At 57.9% G+C, this 22,587-nt stretch overlaps 5 protein-coding genes across 10 annotated transcripts in view; 2 read left to right on the top strand and 3 right to left on the bottom strand.

Annotated features, from left to right (window-relative positions):
* The first annotated feature begins 112 nt into the window (after nt 1-112).
* On the top strand, nt 113-7,321 carry WDR6 (WD repeat domain 6). 2 transcript variants are annotated; one of them, XM_033132098.1, is made up of 7 exons: nt 113-307; nt 3,063-5,544; nt 5,624-5,707; nt 5,786-5,902; nt 5,996-6,114; nt 6,215-6,818; nt 6,941-7,321. In XM_033132098.1, the coding sequence occupies exons 1-6, from the start codon at nt 208-210 to the stop codon at nt 6,673-6,675; spliced, it is 3,363 nt and encodes a 1,120-aa protein (XP_032987989.1). In that variant the 5' UTR covers nt 113-207; the 3' UTR covers nt 6,676-6,818; nt 6,941-7,321. The 2 variants fall into 2 exon arrangements, with proteins under 2 accessions (XP_032987989.1, XP_032987990.1); XM_033132099.1 differs by lacking the exon at nt 113-307 and having other exon boundaries at nt 3,062-3,188; nt 3,512-5,544.
* On the bottom strand, nt 6,873-9,844 carry DALRD3 (DALR anticodon binding domain containing 3). Its single transcript, XM_033132106.1, has 12 exons — nt 9,657-9,844; nt 9,280-9,575; nt 8,908-9,164; nt 8,762-8,823; nt 8,544-8,657; nt 8,141-8,211; nt 7,991-8,052; nt 7,801-7,883; nt 7,526-7,708; nt 7,336-7,449; nt 7,177-7,245; nt 6,873-7,105 (listed from the first exon to the last, which is right to left on the bottom strand). Exons 1-12 carry the CDS (start codon nt 9,819-9,821, stop codon nt 6,986-6,988), a joined length of 1,596 nt encoding a protein of 531 aa, XP_032987997.1. The 5' UTR covers nt 9,822-9,844; the 3' UTR covers nt 6,873-6,985.
* A 1,189-nt stretch (nt 9,845-11,033) lies between these two features.
* Nucleotides 11,034-13,774, top strand: NDUFAF3 (NADH:ubiquinone oxidoreductase complex assembly factor 3). 2 transcript variants are annotated; one of them, XM_033132108.1, is made up of 5 exons: nt 11,034-11,165; nt 12,829-13,021; nt 13,178-13,244; nt 13,343-13,443; nt 13,523-13,774. In XM_033132108.1, the coding sequence occupies exons 2-5, from the start codon at nt 12,923-12,925 to the stop codon at nt 13,637-13,639; spliced, it is 384 nt and encodes a 127-aa protein (XP_032987999.1). In that variant the 5' UTR covers nt 11,034-11,165; nt 12,829-12,922; the 3' UTR covers nt 13,640-13,774. The 2 variants fall into 2 exon arrangements, with proteins under 2 accessions (XP_032987999.1, XP_032987998.1); XM_033132107.1 differs by lacking the exon at nt 11,034-11,165 and adding an exon at nt 12,197-12,728.
* A 560-nt stretch (nt 13,775-14,334) lies between these two features.
* On the bottom strand, nt 14,335-19,154 carry IMPDH2 (inosine monophosphate dehydrogenase 2). Of its 2 annotated transcripts, XM_033132103.1 has the most exons (15): nt 19,015-19,112; nt 18,531-18,579; nt 18,207-18,308; nt 18,017-18,091; nt 17,469-17,675; nt 16,905-16,992; nt 16,632-16,831; nt 16,462-16,552; nt 16,272-16,367; nt 15,959-16,030; nt 15,163-15,306; nt 14,935-15,079; nt 14,697-14,840; nt 14,536-14,619; nt 14,335-14,432 (listed from the first exon to the last, which is right to left on the bottom strand). In XM_033132103.1, exons 1-15 carry the CDS (start codon nt 19,110-19,112, stop codon nt 14,411-14,413), a joined length of 1,617 nt encoding a protein of 538 aa, XP_032987994.1. In that variant the 3' UTR covers nt 14,335-14,410. The 2 variants fall into 2 exon arrangements, with proteins under 2 accessions (XP_032987994.1, XP_032987995.1); XM_033132104.1 differs by lacking the exon at nt 15,959-16,030 and having other exon boundaries at nt 14,355-14,432; nt 19,015-19,154.
* Nucleotides 19,155-19,445: 291 nt separating this feature from the next.
* QRICH1 (glutamine rich 1) overlaps nt 19,446-22,587 on the bottom strand; it is a 41,283-nt gene continuing 38,141 nt past the window's right edge. For all 3 annotated transcript variants that reach the window (XM_033132101.1, XM_033132100.1, XM_033132102.1), the window contains 3 exons: nt 22,301-22,452; nt 21,899-21,989; nt 19,446-20,436 (listed from right to left, as the gene is read on the bottom strand). In XM_033132101.1, the coding sequence (XP_032987992.1) occupies nt 20,244-20,436; nt 21,899-21,989; nt 22,301-22,452 (436 nt within the window). In that variant the 3' untranslated portion in view covers nt 19,446-20,243. The remainder of the gene's footprint in view (nt 20,437-21,898; nt 21,990-22,300; nt 22,453-22,587) is intronic.

Here is a 22,587-nt window from a genome sequence, read left to right as displayed (position 1 = left end):
GTCACGTGAGGGGGAGGGGCGAGGGCGGCCCCGCCAATCGTTAGCTGGGTTGTGTGGGGCAAGGGGTCGTCATTGGACACCGGTAGCGGGCTCGGCTACCTGTTGCTAAGGGCGCTGTAGATGGGCAGCGCCGCGCGCGGGGAAGACCGGTCTCGCGAGAGCTCCTCTCTTCTCGGCGGTGGCAGCCGCAGCGGCTAGAGGACCGCCATGGACGCTCATGAGGACTACGTTTGGCCGCGGGCAACCTCGGAGCTTATACTCCTCCCGGTCACGGGTCTGGAGTGCGTGGGGGAACGGCTGCTGGCGGGTGAGGTTTGGCTTGAGGAGCGCGCTAGCGGAGAAGCAGCCGAGTGCTCGCATGGGCGGGGCATGGAACAAAGGGATGCCCCGAGGAGGAGGGCGGGCGACGGGGGGAGGTCCGTCCGGAGGTGGGACAGAGCCCTGGAGGTGGCGGGTATGAGACCCGACCTGAGGGGCCCAGGAGACAAAAACACCGATGTGGCTACCGAGGCCCTTCGCAACCTGCAGTTGAAGTGGAAAGGGCGGTGGGGCCGCGGGAAGGTGCAGGGACACGCAGTCGTTTTGGAAGCGAGGGAAGGGGAGGGAGAGAGGTGTGTGGCCCCTTCGATGAGTAGGGCGGGGTTTGGCCCTTCTGGAGGAGATGGGGCGGGGAGATTGCGGATGAGGATCCCCTCCCACCCAGGTTGGCGGGTCCGGGGGCCCCGGTGTGCCCTCGGAGGAGGGCAGGGCCTGGAAAGGCGGGGGTGTGGCTTCGGGGGTGGTTGAAGCTTTTCCCTGAAAGCGCGGTGATGAAGATCCTATGACGAGGATGGGGTCACAGGAAAGCCAGGATGAGACCTTTCTGAGTAGGCCAGTGCTTAGGCAGTGGAAGGCGAAGGCTGAAGCCCCTCCTGAGATGTTTGTGGAAATCCGACGTCCTTTCCCTTCCGAGGAGGGCCGGGTTGGGAAGCACAGGCTGGCAAAGACCTGGGGCCGGAGGCGGCAGAGCTCTGGGGAGCAGTGAGGCCCGACTGGAAGCCACTAGTGACTGATGCTGCTGCTGCAGAGTTTTATGTGTCCCAAGGCAGGGTGCTTCTCTCAAGCCTTGAGTGAGCTTCTACCAATCCCAAGAGGGGTAGGTGGGGGTGAGGAAGGATGGCCCAGTTTTGGTCTAATAAGGAGGCTCTGGGAACCCAGGGTTCCTACCATGAGCTAAATTCCTGAGGCTCCTGGAGGAGGGGATGCCTAGGCAGAAACCTATAGAACCACAAGAATGAACTAGGGGAAGAAAAGGGGTGTGTTCCTGGCAGAGGGTAAGCATGCCAAGGTCTTGAGGCTGAGAGAATTTGTCACTTTGGGGGAAAGGGAATTCCTGTGCTACTGGAGCAGGGGTGGGATCTGGAAGAGGCTGGAAAAATGAGCAGAGGCCAGACCATTTTAGCTCTAGATCTGACTTTATCCCTAAAGGTGGTGCGGAGGCCCCGTTGAAGGGTTTGAAGCAGGGGAATGACTTGGGAAATACAGGTTAGAAAGCTCTTCTAGTGAGTTCACCTGCTCCTGTGACTTCCCATCTGGTGGATTCGGACTTCGTACCTGTGGCATCTGTACCTTTATTGCCGTCATTTGAGGCCATGCAGCTATGTCTCCCTGACCCCCTCGGTAGCATTCTCTAGCCCATCCTTGAGCCCTTCATTTCTGGTTCCAGCCACAATAAGCTCTTGCTCACCTCAAGGACATCAAACTTGCTATATACTCTGTCAAGAAAGGTTCCCCCTACCCCCTAACTGCTTTTCCTCTGGCTTACCACTGCTCATCCGTGATTCCTCAGCCTAAAAGATGTGTCCTCAAGGTGTCATTCTTGGTACAGTTGACATTTTGGATCAGATGGTTCTTTGGGTGAGGGGCTGTCTGTGCAGTGTAGGATGTTTAGCAGCATCCTGGCCTCCACTCCTATATGCCAGTAACACAGCTCACAGTTGTGACAATCAAAAATGTCTCCAGACATTGCCAATATCTCCTGGAGGGATAATTGCCCCCATTGAGAACCACTGGAGTAGTTTATATTCCTAAAGCAACCTATATGGTTCTTTCCTGGAACCTACCAAAATTATAATGATGTAGTGCACATCTGTGGTATTGCTTAATTAGTCTGCCTCATCCACAGAGCAGGGTCTGCTTGTCTTATTCACTACGCCAGCGTACAGTTCATTGTTTGGTTCTTAACTGATGCCCAATGAATGTTGATTGAATGTCACGATTGAGACTGCTGACCACGTGGCAGCAGGAGGGTGGAGGGTGATGTCAGGTTAAGATGTGATGTCCAGGACCAATGTCACTGCTGGGGAGGATTTGCAAACTCTTTAGAAAATGAAATCCACAGAACTTGGAGACAGAGAAGATGTGGGAAGTTAAGAGAAGTAAGCTGTGGGCTTCCTGGTTTGGGGCTGGGGGAGAGGGAGTAATGGTCCCTGGGCTGAGGAGCGCCAGGAGAACTTGAGGATGAGCTAATAGCCTGGGAGGTGCCTGTGGGGCAGCCAGGAGGCCGCTGAGGGCCACAGGAGCCCCTGCCGCCAAAGTGGGGGCTGCCTCTCCTGGTTCTCCCCATTGAAATGGAGCACACTCCCATCTTCTGAGATATAGGGAAGAAGCTTCTGGAAGTCAGGAGGGGTTCTGCCGTGGTCCTAAGGGGGAAAGGTCCTCTTAGTGGGACAACCGCTCCCCTGGGGGAGGGAGGGTCAATTAGATTCATGTGCAGTTGGGGGCTAAGGACTGTGGGACTGAAGCTGAAAAGGTTCCTGTCTGGGTTCTCGGTGGGGTCAGGAGGAGGCTGTGGGTTTGAGGAATTCGTGGTTGAACTGAAAGTCGGGAGTGGCAGGATCGGAGCATCAGCACTAAAAGTGCAGCTGGGGCCGAGAGCAAGGATCTTTCAGGGTTCAAGCCTGTAGGATTGCGTGTCCTAACATTCACAGGCTGCATGTGCAGACTTTTCCCTGCTCCCTGGCTCTTCACGGCTCGTCAGGGTTAAGTGAGGACTTCTGATGTGGCTCTTTGCCTCCCTCTAGGTGAGGGGCCCGATGTCCTGGTGTACAGCTTGGATTTTGCTGGGCACCTGCGGATGATGAGGCGCGTGCAGAACCTGCTTGGCCACTATCTTATCCATGGATTCCGGGTGCGACCAGAACCCAATGGCAACCTTGACTCTGAGGCCATGGTGGCTGTGTTTGGGAGCAAGGGACTCCGAATTGTGAAACTTAGCTGGGGACAGGGCCGCTTCCGGGAGCTCTGGCGCTCGGGCTTGTGGAACATGTCTGACTGGATCTGGGATGCACGGTGGCTCGAGGGGAACATAGCGCTGGCCCTGGGCCACAACTCAGTGGTGCTGTATGACCCGGTGATAGGCTGCCTCCTGCAGGAGGTACCCTGCACAGACAGGTGTACCCTCTCCTCCGCCTGTCTGATCGGAGACACCTGGAAGGAGCTGACCGTAGTGGCGGGTGCTGTTTCCAACCAGCTCCTGGTCTGGTACCCAGCAACCGCATTAATGGACAGTAAACCTGTGGCCCCCGACCGTCGGGTCAGTGGGCATGTGGGTGTCATCTTCAGCATGTCATACCTGGAAAGCAAGGGCTTGTTGGCCACAGCTTCAGAAGACCGAAGTGTTCGCATCTGGAAGGTGGGTGACCTGCGGGTGCCCGGGGGTCGGGTACAGAATGTTGGGCACTGCTTTGGGCACAGTGCTCGTGTGTGGCAGGTGAAGCTGCTGGAGAACTACCTTGTCAGTGCAGGAGAGGACTGTGTCTGCCTGGTGTGGAGCCACGAGGGTGACATCCTCCAGGCGTTTCGGGGCCACCAGGGCCGTGGCATCCGGGCCTTAGCTGCCCATGAGAGGCAAGCCTGGGTGATCACCGGGGGCGATGACTCAGGCATCCGCCTGTGGCACCTGGTAGGGCGTGGGTACCCAGGTTCGGGGGTCTCGGCTCTCTGCTTTAAGTCCCGTAGCAGGCCAGGTGTCCTCAAGGCGGTGACACTGGCTGGCTCCTGGCGAGTACTGGCAGTGACTGATGCAGGGGCCCTGTACCTGTATGACCTCGAGGTCAAGTGCTGGGAGCAACTGCTAGAGGACAAGCGCTTCCAGTCTTACTGCCTCCTGGAGGCAGCCCCTGGGCCTGAGGGCTTCGGACTGTGCGCCATGGCCAATGGGGAGGGTCGTGTCAAGGTTGTGCCCATCAATACTCCGACTGCAGCTGTGGACCTGACCCTGTTCCAAGGGAAGGTGTACAGCGTGAGCTGGGCCCTGCGTGGCTACGAGGAGCTTCTGTTGCTGGCCTCGGGCCCTGGGGGCGTGGTGGCATGCCTGGAGATCTCAGCTGCACCCTCGGGCAAGGCCATCTTTGTCAAGGAACGTTGCCGGTACCTGCTGCCTCCAAGCAAGCAGAGGTGGCACACATGCAGTGCCTTCCTACCTCCCGGTGACTTCCTGGTGTGCGGGGACCGCCGGGGCTCTGTGTTGCTGTTCCCCTCCAGACCAGCTCTGCTCAAGGATCTTGGGGTGGGAGGCAAGGCTGTGATTGGTAGCGGAGCACCCCGAGTGGGCAGTGGCAGTGGTGGGGACGAGGACGCCTCAGCTGAGTGGGGCCCTGTGTCTACCCTCCCTTCTCTGCATGGGAAGCAGGGTGTGACCTCGGTCACCTGCCATGGTGGCTACGTGTACAGCACAGGACGCGATGGTGCCTACTACCAGCTCTTGGTGCGATGTGGTCAACTCCAGCCAGTCCTAAGGCAGAAGTCTTGTCGAGGCATGAACTGGGTGGCTGGGCTCCGCATGGTGGCTGATGGGAACATGGTCATCCTGGGGTTTCACGCCAATGAGTTTGTGGTGTGGAGCCCCCGGTCGCACGAGAAGCTGCACATTGTCAACTGTGGTGGAGGCCACCGCTCCTGGGCCTTCTCTGACACTGAGGCAGCTATGGCCTTTGCCTACCTCAAGGATGGGGATGTCATGCTGTACCGGGCGTTGGGCGGCTGCACGCGGCCACACGTGATTCTCCGGGAGAGCCTGCATGGCCGTGAGATCACTTGTGTGAAGCGTGTGGGCACCATCATCCTGGGGCCTGAGTTTGAGGTGCCCAGCTTCATGCAGCCTGACCACCTGGAGCCTGGCAGCGAGGGGCCCAGCATGATTGACATCGTCATCACGTGCAGTGAGGACACCACCATCTGTATCCTGGCACTCCCCACAGCTACGGGCTCTGCCCGTGCGCTTACAGCTGTTTGTAATCATATCTCCTCGGTGCGTGCAGTGGCTGTGTGGGGCATTGGCACCCCAGGTGGCCCCCAGGATCCTCGGCCAGGCCTGACTGCCCACGTGGTGTCTGCGGGGGGCCGGGCTGAGATGCACTGCTTCAGCATCATGGTCACCCTGGACCCCAGTACCCCAAGCCGCCTCGCCTGCCATGTTATGCATCTTTCATCTCACCGGCTGGACGAGGACTGGGACCGGCTGCGCAGTCGGCGCCGGATGGTCAAGGTGGACCCGGAGACCAGGTGACGTGCGCTGCCGGGCAGGGGCCTGGGGTGGGGTCATGGCAGCGCTCCGCCTGCCTGACGGCTGTGTTCTCTGCAGATACATGTCCCTAGCTGTGTGTGAGTTTGACAAGCCTGACCTTGGCCCCCTTGTGGCTGCAGCCTGTAGTGACGGGGCGGTGAGGTGAGCATGGGGTGGGCAGGGCAGATGTGGGGTGGTTGTGCAGAAAGGGTTCTGAGCTGGGCCACCCCCCCCCCCCAGGCTCTTTCTCTTGCAGGACTCTGGGCGGCGGCTGCAGCTCCTGGCTGAAACCTTTCACCACAAGCGGTGTGTCCTCAAGGTCCACTCCTTCACGCATGAGGCACCCAACCAGCGGCGGTGAGAGGGGCTGCATGAAGGGCCTGCGTGGGTCTGTGGGGGCTCCTGTTGCTTTCCATCTCCCTGACTCAGCTGCCCTTTCCTGGCTCCCAGGAGACTCTTTCTGTGCAGCGCAGCCACCGATGGCAGCTTGGCCTTCTGGGATCTCACCACTGTGCTGGACCATGGCTCCACCGCCCTCGAGCCCCCAGCGGACCCTGGCCTTCCCTACCGTCAGTAGCTAGTGTGCAACTGTGGCTGTCCCTCCCCACCTCCCACTTTGCCTTCACCCATGTGGCAGACTGGGCCCTAACAACCATCTTCTTTCTCTAGGGCTGGGCACCCCCTGTCTGACCCTCCAGGCTCACAGCTGTGGTGTCAACAGCCTGCACACGTTACCCACCCGTGAGGGCCACCTGGTGGCCAGTGGCAGTGAGGATGGCTCCCTCCATGTCTTTGTGCTTGCGGTGGAGGTGCCAGAGCTGGAAGAGGCGGTGGGGGGCGCTGAGCTGGTGCCCCAGCTGCATGTGCTAGAGGAATACTCTGTCCCCTGTGCACATGCTGCCCACGTGACCGGCCTCCATATCCTGAGCCCAAGTCTCATGGTCTCAGCCTCCATCGACCAACGGCTGACCTTCTGGCGTCTCGGACACGGCGAGCCCACTTTCATGAACAGTACCGTGTACCACGTACCAGATGTGGCCGACATGGATTGCTGGCCTGTGAGCCCCGAGTTTGGCCATCGTTGTGCTCTTGGGGGCCAGGGACTGGAGGTTTACAACTGGTATGACTGAGGTGGCCCGCGGTGGCCGGCACGCTGGGCATGGGGCCTGCTCGCAGACAGCGGAGCTGGCGCGACTGTCTGTGCCCGTGCCCAGTGTGCCTGAGGGGAGGAGGCGGCAGCCGCGGGCTCCTGAATTCGGAGCAGGCGCTGGAGGTGAATACGCTGCCCGGGCCAACCAAGAATAGCCCCACTGCTCATGACAGAACAGAGCTTCGGAACGCTTTATTTTGGCTCTGGGCCTCTAACAAAACCTGTGGGGTTTCTTTTTTCCTCAGTTGATGACTTCGTGAACATTCCCAAACATTGGCCCCTCTGTAGCCTTAGATGTGGCTCAGCGGCGGGAGACCTAGCAAGGCCAGGCCAGTGTGGAGCACTTCACGCACGGCCCGCAGAAGCTGCAGACGGGCAAACATTTGACCGAACAGGTGTGGCCGAGGCTCCTAGAGGAGAGAGGGGCCTGGTGGTCTCATCTTCCTCCCGATCCCCGCCCCCACTTTTGCTGTGCGCTCACCCCTAGGATGTGTACACGGTTGTAGTAGGAGCTGAAGTCCATGCTGAGCTTCACCAGGGACTTGCACACCTAGGGACAGACAGAGTCACTGGCGGGTCTCTGTTCTTGTCCCCAGACGAGAATAAAGAGTGCAGTTCTGGCCTGGTCTGCCCGCCTCACCATCTCCGTTCGCGCCGCGATGTGCAGCCCTGCGGCAGTGCCGTCCAGGGCCGCCGCCTGGCTCAGCACGGCTGGGAAGGGGAGGATACTGTTGAACAGCAGCAGCCACTCACCCTGTGGGGACAAAGCTGCTGGAAGGGCAAATCCGGGCCTCCTGCGGTGCCAGCTACCGGCAGGGTGGGCCACTCACCTCGTCGTGGAGCAGTGAGAAATCCAGACTGCTCACAGGTGGAAAAGGGGGGTACAGACCTTGTTCCATGCTGTGCTTGTAACCCTCAAAGAGAGTGGCCAGACGGGCACAATTATACATGACAAAGGTGCCACTCTTGGTGCCCTTTGTGGAAATGCTGCTGTCCGCCAGGGCCAGGACGAGCTGAAGAATGGGGACACAGCTGCAGAGCTGTGGAAGGCAGCCACCACACACCCTGTCCCCTGCGTCCTGGTGCTGTGGGCACCCAAGCTCACCTGACTCTGCGGGGCTGTGCTGAGCATCTCAAACTTGATGGTCGCCACAGAGAGAACCCTGAAGGTTTCTGTCCAGGCTGGGTCTGAGGGAGTTGGGAGCAGTCAGTCTTCATGGGCAAGGAACAAGGGGTGGGGTGCAAATGACCTGCCCTTGCCCTGCCCAATGCACAGCCAGGCCTCCCAGGTACACCTTCTGTCAGGTCCCTGCTGTGCTTCAGTGCCGAGGCCTTGCAGACCTGCATGTGCCGGAGCCTACATTTTGAAAAGAGTGAGAAGGGGGCCAGTGGCCAGAGTCCCCACGTCAACTACCCTGGCTTGGTGGCCTTCTGGCCTCACTCACTCGTAGTACTCGGGGGCAGTCAGGGTGCCGGGTGTACCAGCTACTTTCACTGAGCCACAGACCAGGTGCTTCTGTCAGGAAAATAGCAGGGGCTCAGCCAGCAGGCGACACCTTCCAGTAATAAAACCCTCAAGGAACTGAAATCTGGTGCTTGGACTCCCCCAGCCTTTTACCACCAGGCGGAGTGCCTCCCTCTCAAGCTCAGCCCCTCAGGACTCAGTCTAGCGATTTAACGTCCTCCGGGATGTGCCTCCAGACCCACCCCACCTTCTCCCAGGACTCCACCTGTTGCACGTGCCCGTTCACCAAGCCCAATGTTTCTCCAAGGTCAAGTGTCCCCGTCTGGACCTGTCAGCTGGCAGGCCCCTGGATGGGTTTTCAGGGGAGCTCTGCCATCACTAACCTGTATGAGAGGAGCCTGATCATCCAGCTTCCACCAAAGCAGGTCCAATTTTTGTTGCTGGAACTCCTCCTCACAGCTCACCACATGTACCACCATGCAGCTGTCGGCACCGGCCTGTGGGGGAGGAGGACAGTCACTGCAGGGACAGAACACCTGCTTTGCTGGAGGCCTGCCTACAGGGTGTGGTGTCAGCCACTCACCAAGCCTCAGGAACCTACCTCAGGCCAGTGCAGCAGGGCTGCCCTCAGCTCAGCCAGCACGGAGAGCAAATCGTCAGTCACTGCAGAGGGAACACACAGGCTGGGACTAGCCAGGACTGCAGGGGTCCCCGCCTTTCTGGCCCTAAATAGGCTCCAGGTCCTACCCAGACAGTTGTCCAGATTGGGGTCATAGCCAGCTGCGCGTCCCCGTTCTTCCAACAGATTCTTCAGGCACACACTGCCCAGAACGCCAGGGGGCAGGGCTCCCCTGTCATCGGCAGGGCTAAGCTCTGCCAGTGCGCGGCTCCTCAAGGATTCGGTCTCGGCTCGCTCCGAGGTAGCAGGCCAGTCCACCCACAGCTGCTGCAGGAAGGTCGACATGTGCGGATCCCGCACAGCGGGCACTAGGCGCACACTCACCCTGCGAAGCGAGGGTGGCCGCTTCAGCCCGAGCAGCTGGCCCGATTCACCCCTATTCCCACCAGGTGCAGCCAGTCCCCAAGGGCCACGCCCTTTGGTCTCGCGTCCCCGCTCACCCGTGAGCATGCAGAGCTCGCGCCAGGTGATCGGCCACGAGTATCACCCGCAGCTGGCTCAGGCGGAGCGCGCAGGGGGCGGCACGCAGCGCCGAGCAGTGGAGGAGGACGCGCGGGCCCGGCGTGGCGGGTGCGGCGGGCGCAGCATAGGCCTCCACGGCGCCGAGCACGCGCTCGAAGACAGCCGACCGCTGCAGCTGGAGCGCTAGGCCTGCGGGGGTCGGAGCGCAGCGCAGCACGGGAGCCACGCCGGGGCCCTGCAGGTCGCTCACCGCATGGAACACACGCTCGGGCACCTGCGTAAGGACAGGCGGGTGAGCGGGCCGCGGGACTCCCAGCTACCCCTGGCAGACCGTCCCCGTCCGGCCCGTGCCCACCTGTCCGTCCCCGAAGCGCGCCTCCAGCGCCCGCCGCGGCGCCAGGAAGTCGCGGGCACGTAGGTGGCGGGAGCGCGTCTCCTTGAACCACACGGGGCCGCCAGGTCCCAGGGCCGCGTTAAGGGCCCCCAGAGTCTCTTCTACCCCAAGGCGCCCCGTCGCCATGACGACCGGAAGGAGCAGGAGGAAGCGGAAGCAAAATATCGGGAGGTCGAACTTCCGGGAAGACCGACTGGCGGGGACGGAGATCCGGCCCGAGTGGGCAGGTGCACCAGGGGAAACAGTAGCGGCTGCTTTCGACAGACTGCCCCGGCGTGGCCCACCTGCCCTGCTTGGTCCCGGGTCCGAAATCTCGGAGTCCTCCGGGACCTACGGTTCTTCGTTACCAACCAGGGAAAGGATCCTCGCGACTTGGTGGGGACTCTTGCTCTTATCGAAGTCTGCGTTTCATTTCCCCATTTTACACATGAACAAAATGTTTAAAGTTCCAAACGAATTGTCACCGGAATAGGGCAGCGAACCATTAATGCCACCTTCACGAGCTACTAAAAAAAATAAATAAATCTCATTTTAAAAAGAATTTGTGTTCCGCGGTTTCAGGTTATTTGCATTTCCTACTTTAGAACATGGGTTGTCTTTATTCCCACTGATAGAATTGCCAGTTTTCTCGTCTTGATTCTTGAGGAATTAAAGCCATCATGACGGTTTCCAGAATTTCCGGCTTTTGAAAGCTTTCTCCTTTAACCTGGTGTACTTTAACAGGGACCTCCTGCTTCCTGGTTTATGCAACGAGCCATTGTGGGCCAACTAAACACTGTGACCATGAGAAGAGCCAGCTAAAGGGCAGCCCAGCTGGAGCTTCCCACTCCTCTGCCCAAGAGAAAGTTCTTTCCTGTCCCCTATGTTTTCACTTCAATGTAACTTAAATCCCCTTTTCCCTGACACAGCACAGAGTGCTGGGAAAACAGTGATCTCTGCCCTGGAGCAGTGACAGTGCCCAGAACTCAGAAGGGAGGGGACCGTAGAGGCAGGAAAAGCTTGGCAAAGCCCCTCTGTGGGCCAGGGCTTCAAGGCCCTCCTGGGAGGCGCCGAAAGAGCACTGGGCGGACACGACATTCCCGATGGCTTCTTCGGTGCCCACTCAACGGGAGTGATCGTGTCATTCCAAAGCGCTTTCTATGCCGCAGGCGTGCGCCTCGGGGACAGTTAACAGGGTTGAGCCTGGAGGCCCAGCTGGGGACTTCAGCTACTCTCCGTATACGAAGACGGTTTAGGTGGTTTTTCCCCAGGAAGTGAAGGGCTATCTTTAGCGAGCTGCGGGCTGGGGCAGCCCTGTGGGACTCACCGCCATTGCAGCCCTATATGGAGGACTTGGGTCCTCCCTCCCTCACCAGTGCTACCCCGGGTTCCGGAGATGGCCACCTCCCAGGCTCTCAGACGTCTACGCCCGTCAATTCCAGCATGAAGGCGCACCTGAGAGAGGGACGGAGACCAGAACGATCCAGTGAAGTATGTCTGGGGCTCAGGGGCTCGACCATCCCATCTGGACCAGGACGCTGCTCAGGCAGGAGAGCAGGGAACGAAATCCAAGCGCAGCTGGAATGCTCTGGAGACAACAGCTGCTTTTGGGATTCCGTTGCCCGCTGTCCAGCCGTTGGGGGGAGGGGTCCCTCGCCCTGGGGCCAGATTAGAACCCCCCTTACCCAGGCCCAGGAGGCAGACCTAGGAGTAGGCAGTGAAACCGAGGCTAGTGGGAACGAGGAGCTCACCTGGGCCCCCAAACAATAGCAGGGGCGGTGGGGACCTCCCCTGGGACCGAGTCCCGATCCGGATTAGATCTGCGGGGTAGGATTGGTCCTGCTGGTCTCATGCAGCCAGAGCCACTTGTGCGGTGACGGTGGCGGGGCGGGCTTCGGGACAGGCAAGAGAGAAGCGCGCCCGTGGGGCCGAGGAGGAAGTAAACCCGCGCGCCCGCCTTGGGGACACCCCCGCACCCGGGGCCCTTTGTCCGGTGAAGCTGCCAGCGCCCAGAGCGCTAGGGGCCCCAGTGGGCCCGTAAGGCGGCGACGGGACCCCTGGGAATCCACTGCGACCGTCCTCATCTGTGCCGAGCTGCCCGCCCGCCCCCGCGGATAGCAGACGCCGCAACGTTCCCCTGAGGCCCCGACACCGTGGGCGCGCGATGTCCGAACACCGCGCGGGCGCCAGTAGGCCCTCTGATTCGGCTCAAACCGGGGACGGGGGATTCTCGGGACGCGAGCAGAGTGAGCGAGGACAGAGCGATGCTCCAGCCGCTGTTTAGTTCAATGTCTGGTCCGGTTCGGCCCGGTCGGTCCCACCCGGACAGCTACAATTGCCCTATCACGGCGTCCCCTTCCGCTACCTCTGGCCGCAGACTGGAGCCATTTTAAGGCGAAACCAGACGGGCACGCCCCCTCTCGCTCCCGGAAAGCCAATCCACGCACGGCCACGCCCCGTGCGGCGCGCGGAGGCGACGGCAACGGTCGCGCGGGTGACGGTTGGGGAGGGGTGTGATTCAGCGGCGAGCGGGGGAAACCTGAGCAGTCCGCCCCGCCCTCGGAACCCGACGCCCCAAAGCCGGGATTAGGGGCTTGGAGACGGGCACCACGCCCTAGCCAGGTGTTCGGGACTGGGCCAGGTGCGCGGCCGCCCCGCCCGGGCCCCCAAAGCCCTGTGTAACGGCTGAGAGCCGGCAGCCAGGCCGCGGCTGGGGCCCAGGCAGTGCCCTGAGGTCGACCCCACCGCCAGGTGTCTGGCTCCCCCAGGACGGTCTGCGGGGGCCCGGGGCGGGCGGGAAGCAGATGCAGACACCGGAGCCGCGCTGGGGGACGCGCCTTTCTGGGACAGATGGCACGGGCCGGCTCCCGCGCTGGGCCGGCCGGGCTGCGCGGCGCCCTCCGCGACGCAGGGGGCGCTGTAGCCGCGCTGTGCTGGGCTCCGCTACGACCCCGCTGACACTGCGCGCGGTTTCGCCATGGTCTCCTCGTTCGTGCTTCGCGCCCTGTACCGAGCGCGACCCGCTCTCCGTTGTCCGCCAGCCGATCTGCTATGGTGAGCCCGGCTCCAGCGTCCCTGACCACCCCGTCCGCCTCGGCCGGCGGCCCCCGGCCCCGCACCTCCTGGCCTAGACCCTGACTGTACCCCTCCGCAGGGCCCCACGGCGTGGGCACCGGCTCACTCCCGCGGATGACGAGCTGTATCAGCGGACACGTATCTCTCTGTTGCAACGCGAGTCCTCGCACACTATGTACGTCGACAGCTATAGCAGCCGCGGCTTCGTGGTCAACGGAAATCGCGTGTTTGGGCCCTGCGCGCTTCTCCCGCACTCGGTGGTGCAGTGGAACGTGAGCCCTTCCCTGCAGTGAGGAATCTGAGGGCCAGAGCCCCAGGGTTGCGGGATTCTGCCCCGGGCAACTTAGCTTTATCGTGGGTCCGTTGTGGAGGTCTGTGGGGAAAGCTCTGTGGATTTGTTGTATTTAACGTGCCTCTTCCCCACACAGGTAGGGTCCCACGAGGACATCACGGAAGAAAGCTTCTCTCTCTTCTGGATGCTGGAGCCGCGAATAGGTATTGAAGAGGCTGAGGTGCTCTGAGCCCCACAGAGCCACCCCCTCCCCAGCCCATCAGCAGACCTGGTTGCAGACTAACTGCCCATCCTTTCCTAGAGATTGTTGTGGTCGGCACTGGAGACCGGACTGAGCGGCTGCAGTCCCAGGTGCTGCGAGCCATGAGGCAGCGGGGTATCGCTGTGGAAGTGCAGGACACGGTCAGTGCCGGGACTTGGGCGGGCTGAGGGGAGCCCAGACCTAGCCCTAGCCCAGCTCATGCTGGCTTTTTCTTTGCAGCCCAATGCCTGTGCCACTTTCAACTTCCTGTGTCATGAAGGCCGAGTGACAGGAGCCGCTCTCATTCCCCCACCTGGAGGGACAGTGTTCACATCTCTGGCCCAAGCTGCAGCATGAATCCCAGGAACTGACCTGACCCTGGCACCTTTTGCAGACTGCAGGGGTCCCAGTGCTTTCATTAGCCCCTCCCCGGTGGCACTGTGATGCTTGTCTTTCTTGCCAGCAAGTTAATAATTTAATGTATTTCTCCCATTTTGTACTAGGTGTGTTGCTTGCCAAGGGCTGCTGGCTCAGTAGGCTCTTGATGGGGGGGAGGTAGAGAAACCAAAGGGTCATCTTTTCATCTAGACCACATGCTCTCAGAAGCCAGGAGGTGGCACACACACCTCTTCCAAACTGCACATGTCTACTTGCTCACATGCAGATTCGGAGGTGATTGCAGTTCTTTCTCCACAAGGTCCAGCAGAGAGTCAAGTTAGAGAAGGTGCATGTGAGTCTCAACCTGGTCCCATGTGGCCAAGCTTTGGGCCAGCAGGAGGCCCTGTGGATGTCAGTCCAAAGCCCCTGGACTGTTCCCTTGACTCGTCCCTTAAGCAGCCAGTCAGAACCTGGGATGGCGCCCCGGGGAGCCAGCTCTTCAGAGCTGGCTTGTGAGCTGCCTCAGGAGGCACTTTTTGAATCTAGAACTACCCCCTTCCAGGTCCATGAGCATCCTTATCTCATGGGGGGTCGGGGGCTGAGGCTTTCCCTGGAAATGAAGGTGTGTGTTTGTGTAATGTGGCAGCTGCACAGTCCTCCTTGCCTGTTGACCTCAAAAATCAAGCATCACTTTTTTTCAAACTTTTATTGAAAAACCAATGGGGTATGCTGTATATGCTGTATCCCTTTTCAGAAAAGCCGCTTTTCATACCTGTAGGCAGAAGGACCAGCTGTGAGATGAGGGTAGCAGGAAGGAGGCATAGCAGAGACCTCCGCCCTGAAGACACAGGAGTGGAAAAGGGTTAGTCACTTACGAATGGAGACTGTGGACGCCACCTTCCACCTGTGCTGAGGACGTTCTCTTCTCAAACTTGAGCTCCCCAGAATACATCATGGCTCTAAAGGAGATGTCCGATGTGGGTTGCTGGCCTTGGACCCCCCACCCCCCACCCCATGTCCAAGCTCCCCAACTTACCGGACTTGGGTCAAACTCTTGGCACCAATGTCCTGGCAGGAGTGCTGGATGCCGGCAATCAAGTAGGGGACAAATTTGTGGATGGACCCTTTGTCTTGCACAGCCCCCGACACCCCCTGGGCCACCTTGATTTTGTCCGCTTCACTGCAGGGAAAGGCAAGAGATATGGACAAAGTCAGAGAACAGATGAGGCTGTCCGTGCAGGGTTGGCACACGGTAACTGACCTTCCTGTCCCACCTGAAGTATCGGTTCTGGCTGCTGAGGTGCTTGTCCATGGCGTCAAGAGAGCCCATACCACGATACTTCTTTAGCCGGATCCCATCGGAGAAGAAGTACTCGCCAGGGGCCTCAGTGGTAGCAGCCAGGAGGGAGCCCATCATGACTAGGGACAGATGGAGTGCTGGGGGCAGACCCTGAGTGGCACGGGAAGGAGTCCCACCAGGCTCCCTAGGTGCTGGGCCTCACCTGTGGAGGCCCCAAGGGCCAAGGCTTTGGCAATATGGCCCACATTTTGGATTCCTCCATCGGCAATGACAGGAACACCAAAGCGCCGTGCATATTCTGACACCTTGTACACTGCTGTTGCTTGGGGCCGCCCACAGGCCAGCACTGTTAAGACAGGAACAGATGGGTGGGTGGAGTTAGTGGGGACAGGCAAGGGGCCCTGTAGCCACAACTCTGCACCCAGGAGCTCTCAGCTACACCTGTACCAGGACTACAGCCTGGCTGAGGACAAGTCATGTCTGGGATGGCTGCCGCCCAATCTGCATTGAACAGTGCAAACAGCTGTGCTGGCCACCACTCACCCCTGCGTGTGCGCGTGCATGTGCATGGCCCAGGGCAGCCTCAGGCACATGCAGGCAGCAGCTGAGAAAGCCCCCAACTAGTATCAGGTGGGGTTGGGGTCACCGTGCAGTTAGTACCCAGAGGCCCATCCCTTCCTCCCTAGACGGTGGGCAGCTCAGGCAAAATCAGCAGTGGTTGTGTGGAAGGAAAAGTGTGCTCGAGTTGGTCCCTGAGCTGCGCTTACTGCAGGAGATGTGGGCAGAGCAGGGCCTACCTGGGGAAGGAGGTCTGCCCTGTAAACACCCCAGGAAGAGGATGGGGAGCTGTTTTCGAGCAGCCCCCAAAACCATGGTCTGTCATTCAGTCTGCCCTGCCCACCCACCAGCACCACAAACCCCGGGAGCTACAGCTACAATCAACCAAGCAGCCGGGCGGTGGGCAGCTGGGCCGGGCCAGTGAGCCGGGCCGGACTTACTATAGCAGCCCGTGACAGTAGAAGGGCATTTGGGGCTGTGGGACTTTATGTCTGGAGGGATCTTGGGAGCCGCTAAATAAAACAAACAGACCAGAGTTTAGAGAGGGCGCAGAGCAGGAGCAAGGAGGCCAGGCTAGGCAGGGGGGAGTGGCAAGTGAGGAATGACGAGCTCGTCTTGCTTCCAGCAGGTCACCCATCCAAGGGGCCTATTTGGCCCTGGGGCTGCCCCTATTGGAGGACTCACTTAGTTCCCACGAGAGCTCTTGGCTCCAGGGCACGCGGAGCTAAGGGCCCTGCCAAAGCATCTTCCTACCTTCCTGGGTGATGCAGATGGAGCCACTTCCCATGCCCACCCGCAGGGCATCAACGCCAGCGTCAATGAGATTCTTGGCCTGAGCAGCTGTGACCACTGTTATGAGGAACAAAGAAAGGCTCAGGGGAACATCGAGATGGGAGCCTAGCTTCTCACTTGCCCCGCATCCTCCATGCCTGTCCTGCCTCACCGTTGCCTCCGATGACTTGAAGACTCGGGTATTTCTCTTTGATATACTTGATCATATTAATCTGGAAGATGGAGTTGCCCTGGGAAGAGTCCTGGACAGGGAGGAGGTCCCCGTGAGCCTGGTACAGCGGCTGCCCCTTCCGCCCCCGCCTGCCCTGGGCGGCGGCTCACCAAAACAACTACGTCCACACCAGCCTGGGCTAGCAAGTCCAGCCGGTACTTGTCATCTTCATGAGTCCCGATGGCTGCTCCACACAGCAGCTGCTTCTTGGCGTCTTTGGAGGCCAGTGGGTAATCCCGGTTCTTCTTCAGGTCTGTCCGGGCAATGATGGCCACCAGCTCATCGTCTTCATTTACAATGGGCAACTTTCCTGGGGCAGAGCAGGACATGAATCAGGACCCTGGTCTTTCGTTACAGAACCCCTCAGACCCCCTAGGACTTACCCTTCTTGCTGCGCTGCAGAATTTCATTTGCTTCCTTCAACGTGATGCCTGCAGGGGCCACCACCAAGTCATCCCTCTTCGTCATGATCTAGGAGGGAGGGGAGATGTGAGGAAAGGCCAGTCAGAGACCAGCCCTGCCTGTAACTCACGTGAGGTTCCAAAGACCATGTTCACACATCTGCACCCAACCCACCCTGCTCAAGTGAAACCAACAGTCTGCAGCAATCTAGTGGCCAGCGTGAGAACGGAGAAGAAAGGACATGGGACATGGAGCAGCCTGTTAACACTGTGGAGGAAGAAGGGCCTCCCTGGACCAATGACAAGAGAATTAGAAGAGGAGGCTGAAATTGGTCGTGAAGCACTGCCCCCACTCTGGGGGTGACAAAGTACACAGTACGTATGCTGGCAAACATTGGGCAGATTGAGAGCCTCTGGTGGGGGCGATGCAGGAACCCCACAAAGGGATCAAAAACTTGGCAAGGCACTCATCTTTCCTGGACAACAGAGGCCCTCAGAGATGCCTCCTGGTTACCAGAGCTTGGCTTTGCTCTGCCAGCCACTCACCTCTTCCAAAAACAGGTCGTGCTCCTCTTCCTTGAGAAAATCAATGTCCCTGGAGGAGATGATGCCCACCAGGCGGCTCCCCATGCGGCCCGTGTCAGTGATGGGGATACCACAGAAGCCATGCCGGGCCTTGGCTTCAAACACATCCCGTACGCGATCCTTGGGGCTGAGGACCACAGGGTCCGTAATGAATCCCTGCTCGTATTTCTAGAAGGGATGGTGAGAAAGGGCATTTCTGAACCACTTCCACCAAGCTCTTGGTCTGAAGCCTGGGCTCTGTGCCAACTCCCCCTTTGGCAGTGAGTGCCACAGGACAAATCACACCAACATCTCAACCCAAGGGACATGGGTGAGCTGTAGGCACTGTCCATTTGGTCCTGTCCTGTTGCCTTAAGACCCAGGGTCTCAGGCTCTTCTGCTCAGGAATTCAACGCCACAGTGGGGAAAACGGATTCTAAATTAGAAGCAAAATAAATCCCCCACTCCCACCCCACTCCCCTTCAATGGAATTCCCAGGAACTCCTGACCACAATCCTTGCCCTTCTGACCTTCACTTTCCGGACTTCATTAGCCTGGAATTCAGGGGTACAGTTGTGGTGGATGAAGCCAATGCCACCTGTAAGCTGCAGAATAAGCAGAAAACAGGGCAAGTGACAAGAATAAGAGAGGCATGGCTGTATGCCTTTGGGGAAGAGAGATCAGGCCCCGGCTTTTGCCCGCACACCTCATAGTGCTCACCGCCATTGCTATGGCCATCCCAGCCTCTGTGACTGTGTCCATGGGTGAGGAAACCAGTGGAGTCTTCAGAGTGATCTTTTTGGTCAGAGCAGAGGTCAAGTCCTGAAAATAGAAGGCCAGCTAGTGTGGGAAAGCACCTCACATACCTCATGATGGTGCCAGGTTCCCCCACAAAACAGGTGTCCTGTGTGACCTGCATGCTAGTAAGACCATTCCATAGAATCCACCCCCAAGCCCCATATGGTGAGGTAGTCAAGAGACCAGGGTACAGCCAACACCTTACCCAACCTGAATGCTAAGGACCCAAGTCCTGGCCATACTCACCACCTGGTCTGCAGTGAAGTCGATGTACCCGGGGAGAATGAGAAAGTCACTACGGGGGAGGGGAGCGAATGGAAAGTAAGGCTCAGGCTTAGTGCAACCCGAAACTCCATCCCCATCGATCATCTCATAGGCACTTGGGCAGAGATGACAATGACCTAAGCCCATGTGTCACAGGCGAGGCACAGCACAAGGTGGAGATGGCGACGGGACCTTTTCTGCCACCTAGCTGTCATCAGCGCCCCTGGCACCGACAACTCCATGTGCCCAGAGAATGTAGTTTCTAGCCTGAATTCCCAAGCACTGTCAAGATACCGCCTCCATCCCACCCCGATTCCGATCTGTCAGTGAGCCCGAGATGAGCAGGCAATTTCCGGAACCTGTCCCGCAGCCCCCGGCCCGAGTGCGGTCAATGGAAGCCCCACCCGGCCCCTCAGCTCAGCGCGCCGCCCCTCTCCTCGCCCAGGTGAGCCCGCTAGCCCCGCACTTGTAGGTGAGGCCGTCCCCGCAGTTGAACAGCTGCTGTGCCGTAAGCCCGTCGTCTGGCACGTAGGACGTGCCCCCGCTAATCAGGTAGTCAGCCATGGCGGGCGCGGGGAAAAGTCGCGTGTCTTGGAGTACCACGCTGCAGAGGCCTGTAGCGTCAGGGCCGCGCCAATATACACTCGTCACTGTCGTCACTGCGCCCTGCGCGCCTCAGACGTCAGGACGCAGCGCGAGAGGCGGAGCCGGTGCGTACCAGGGGCGGGGTTGGCGGGATGGCGCATGCGCACAACCTACGCCCGTAGCCAAGGAATTGGGCGTTTTCGCGTCGCTGCCCCCTCCCGCAAGACCTTGGCCCATTTAATTAATAGGCACGATTTTGCTTCCACTGTCCCGCCAATCTCCTCCCAAATAAAGAGGCGGTGTTCACTAGCATGTTGAAAAGACGTGCTTGTCATTCTTAATAAACAACTAGATTAAGAATACATAAGAGAAACAGAGTGGTATCTTTATATGATACACAAGTGTATGTTACAAGAATTCCATCAGGCACAGGAGCCTCAGGTTTAAGGCCTCATTGTTAGGCCAAAAAAAAAAAAAAGGCATGGTAAAGTTTTTACTTTAACATCTAAAATGTCACTTGTCATAAAGGAGGGTGTAATAGAAATTGTCTTTAATAAATCATAATTGAAGTTCCCCTCATTTTCCTTCCATTAAGATGCTAAGTTTATGTCTGAGCATGAAGAAATGACTGTGGCTCCCCTGTGGTCTGCGAAGTCGGCCAGTTAAAGAGTGGAAACCAGCTGGGGAGACTCCTTGAAGGGTCGATCCATCATTAATTCCATCTTTCTGGAGGAAGGGAAGGGGCCACATTTCTCCTAACAGTCCAAGCCCTTTCCCAAGGCTCCAGACCAAAAAAAAAAAAAGAAAGAAAGAAAGAAAGAAAAAGTCAGCCAGCAACTTTCTAGGACACCTGGCTCTTAGGAAACCCAGAGCCCCGACACCTGGCTCTTAGGAAACCCAGAGCCCCTACGGGCTGAGGAGTCTGCCGCAGCAGGTTTATGAAAATGCACTGGGGCAAAGTTTCCTTTTGTATTTTAAACAGAAGCAGTCCGAAAGGCTTCATAACTACACCAATAAAAAAAGAAAAGCAAAAATGGAGGCCTCTTCTTTAGTGTGAAAGTCTGTCCGTTTTTTCCTGGATGCTCCCCCTTGCGCCGTGGCCAAGGGAGCTCAGTGCATGGTGCTGGCGTTGGCCACTGCGATGGCCTCCTGAATTTCTCGTATCACCAGGATTCGAGTCAGCATCTGTCCCATCTGCTCTCTGCTGATAGGCTGGACCGAGTACCAGATTGGGCTGTTGGGGGCCACCACTGGCTCTGGCGTCAGGTAAAAGGTGTCATTTCGGCCTTTCACACTCTGGGGACTGAAGAATATGTCAGTAAAAGCTGGTTAAATCTACCCCTGTCTCAGCCCTCCCGCCTGAACCTCCCAGACAGACGCTGCCTACAACAGTTGGGAAAGCACAGGCTCTGCAAGGTATGGTGGCAGTTACTGAACTCCATGCAGCCAACACATACCTACCTAGGCCCTCCTTTGGAACTATTGCAAATGCCAGGGATAGGCTGCCTCTCTTCTGTTTCTCCCTCACACACTGCCAGCTGCGATTCCTCAGACAAACAGGACTGCCTAGGGTCCCTGGGCTCAACTACTTGAGTCCAACCATGTCCTACGTGGAACCAACTTCACTGCCCAGAGGTCTATCTCCAGGTCTTTGTTCACGTCGTTTCCTTTGCCCAATCCACTGATAATTCCTGAGTTCTACCTGATGGGCTCTATCTGCCTTCCCAGTATGGCTATGATGTGGGGCCCTTACCTGGGGTCATACCTCTATCCCCTCAATGTTGTACTGTACCTCTCTTTTAAGTATTTAGCCCATGCCATTCTCTGTTATTCAACCATCCACTCAAGATTTTTCAAAGGGTTACTGTATGCCAGTCCCTGCACTAGGTGCTGATGTGAAACAAATGAACAAAATCCAAGAGTCCCTACCTTATAGTTTACCGATGAGAGGCAGACAGTAATTAAAGTTACACAAATACACACAAAATGACAAAAACAGTGGTAAGTACAACAGAGGAAACAGCCTGCGGGAATAGGCAGGGAATCTGAAAATGCTTCCCTCATAAAGCTGTGCTGGAGGGCAGGAATGCACAGGAGGAGCAGGTAACAAGTAGGGGTGGGGGTGGGTGGGTGGGGGTTGGCCAATAAGGAAAAATTCTGTGCTGAGGCGTTGAGAAAGGGCACGCATGATGCCCTTGAGCGGAGAGGAAGACGCGTAGCTAGAGAGCCAAGAGTTAGATGGACATTAGGTTAGCAAAGAGGAGTGAATGTAAGGCCTGTTGGCCACATCAGGATTACTGTGAAAAAGAAAACCACTGCAAGTTTTAATTTAAGTAACATGAGAAGACCTACAAGGGAGAAAGATCATTCTGGCATTGCTGTGAAGATGACAGCCAAACTGCAGGGGCCAGAGAGAACAAAAGCCAAGGAAAGAATTCCCCGCCCCCATCTCCAGATTGATGGTGGGAGTGACAAACGATAAGCCCTGGGAGAAGCAGGGCTGTGCTCAATGGGATGGAGCCTCTCTCGGTACCTGCCTCCCTCTACCTTCATCCCCTCTCCATAAAAGGGGACCATCAGGAAGCAAGGACCCCTTTTATATTACAGTGCTGAGCACATCGCATGCTTTGGGGAAAACAGTAAGGATACTTTTGTATTTAGCTTTTGGGAAGTGTGTTTTTACTCAGTTGGGGACTAGAGAATGCCTCTATACACAGGTACGCACATGCACACACAGTTACCCACTCAGAATAAAGCCTCCTCACCATTTAAAGAGGTAGAAATCGTAGAGCTTGATGGGACATCTCAGTGGATTCTCTGGATTTTCCGTCTGTTCTGCATACATGTCATCTGTAACTATAAAACACACCCCACCACAGACATGGCGTCAGACTGCCTTAGCTCAGGCCCACATTAGGCCCCTTAGGCTTCCAGCCGTCCCAATTAGGAAATACTGGAAGGGGAAAGGGTGTGAGGCATGGCAAGTGACTATGAAGGAAAAGGCAAGCTCTTTTCTGGGCAATCTCTGCTTCTTGAAGAGTTTGAAGTTTCTGGCTGAGAAGGGAATGGAGAATTCCTATCCAGCAAATCCCAACCTTCAGTCACCACTCGGCACGGGGCAGGGCCGGACAAGAACACCTGTTTCTGCAGCCACCTCCTTCCCCTACCTTTCTGGCCAGTCTGGTGTATCCCAAGTGCCTTCAGGTACCGAATACTCGTGCTTTTATCCTTAGGGTTAGAGGGGTTCTTCTTTGTCTGTCGTAAGACCTTGGAGAAGGCCAGCTTCATGTGCTGGTCCACTGTCTTCAACAGGAAGTACCTGCACCGCAAGTGAAAGCAAGGCAAAGGGAGGGGTGCCAGGAGGAGACCATGACTCACCCTCCGCCATCAGGGCTTCAGAGGAACCACTGCCCACACTCCCAGGATATGGGCAGGCCCACACCCAAATACACTG

The sequence above is a fragment of the Rhinolophus ferrumequinum genome, chromosome 17 (assembly GCF_004115265.2).
Source record: "Rhinolophus ferrumequinum isolate MPI-CBG mRhiFer1 chromosome 17, mRhiFer1_v1.p, whole genome shotgun sequence".
NCBI lineage: Eukaryota > Metazoa > Chordata > Mammalia > Chiroptera > Rhinolophidae > Rhinolophus > Rhinolophus ferrumequinum.
Note: the sequence above shows the minus strand (reverse complement) of the source record. Positions and strands in the feature narration are given on the sequence as shown.

Coding starts and splice junctions, on each gene's coding strand:
- WDR6 (XM_033132098.1), top strand. CDS start 208: ATGGACGCTCATGAGGACTACGTTTGGCCGCGGGCAACCTCGGAGCTT. Junction 5,545..5,623: donor AAGGTGGACCCGGAGACCAG/GTGACGTGCGCT, acceptor TGTTCTCTGCAG/ATACATGTCCCTAGCTGTGT. Junction 6,115..6,214: donor GGACCCTGGCCTTCCCTACC/GTCAGTAGCTAG, acceptor TTCTTTCTCTAG/GGCTGGGCACCCCCTGTCTG.
- DALRD3 (XM_033132106.1), bottom strand. CDS start 9,821: ATGGCGACGGGGCGCCTTGGGGTAGAAGAGACTCTGGGGGCCCTTAAC. Junction 8,824..8,907: donor CAATCTGGACAACTGTCTGG/GTAGGACCTGGA, acceptor TTCCCTCTGCAG/TGACTGACGATTTGCTCTCC. Junction 7,709..7,800: donor GCACAGCCCCGCAGAGTCAG/GTGAGCTTGGGT, acceptor CCCATTCTTCAG/CTCGTCCTGGCCCTGGCGGA.
- NDUFAF3 (XM_033132107.1), top strand. CDS start 12,652: ATGGTCTCCTCGTTCGTGCTTCGCGCCCTGTACCGAGCGCGACCCGCT. Junction 13,245..13,342: donor GATGCTGGAGCCGCGAATAG/GTATTGAAGAGG, acceptor ATCCTTTCCTAG/AGATTGTTGTGGTCGGCACT. Junction 13,444..13,522: donor CTGTGGAAGTGCAGGACACG/GTCAGTGCCGGG, acceptor TTTTCTTTGCAG/CCCAATGCCTGTGCCACTTT.
- IMPDH2 (XM_033132103.1), bottom strand. CDS start 19,112: ATGGCTGACTACCTGATTAGCGGGGGCACGTCCTACGTGCCAGACGAC. Junction 18,092..18,206: donor GGATGGCCATAGCAATGGCG/GTGAGCACTATG, acceptor CTTATTCTGCAG/CTTACAGGTGGCATTGGCTT. Junction 16,031..16,271: donor CATCTGCATCACCCAGGAAG/GTAGGAAGATGC, acceptor TGTTTTATTTAG/CGGCTCCCAAGATCCCTCCA.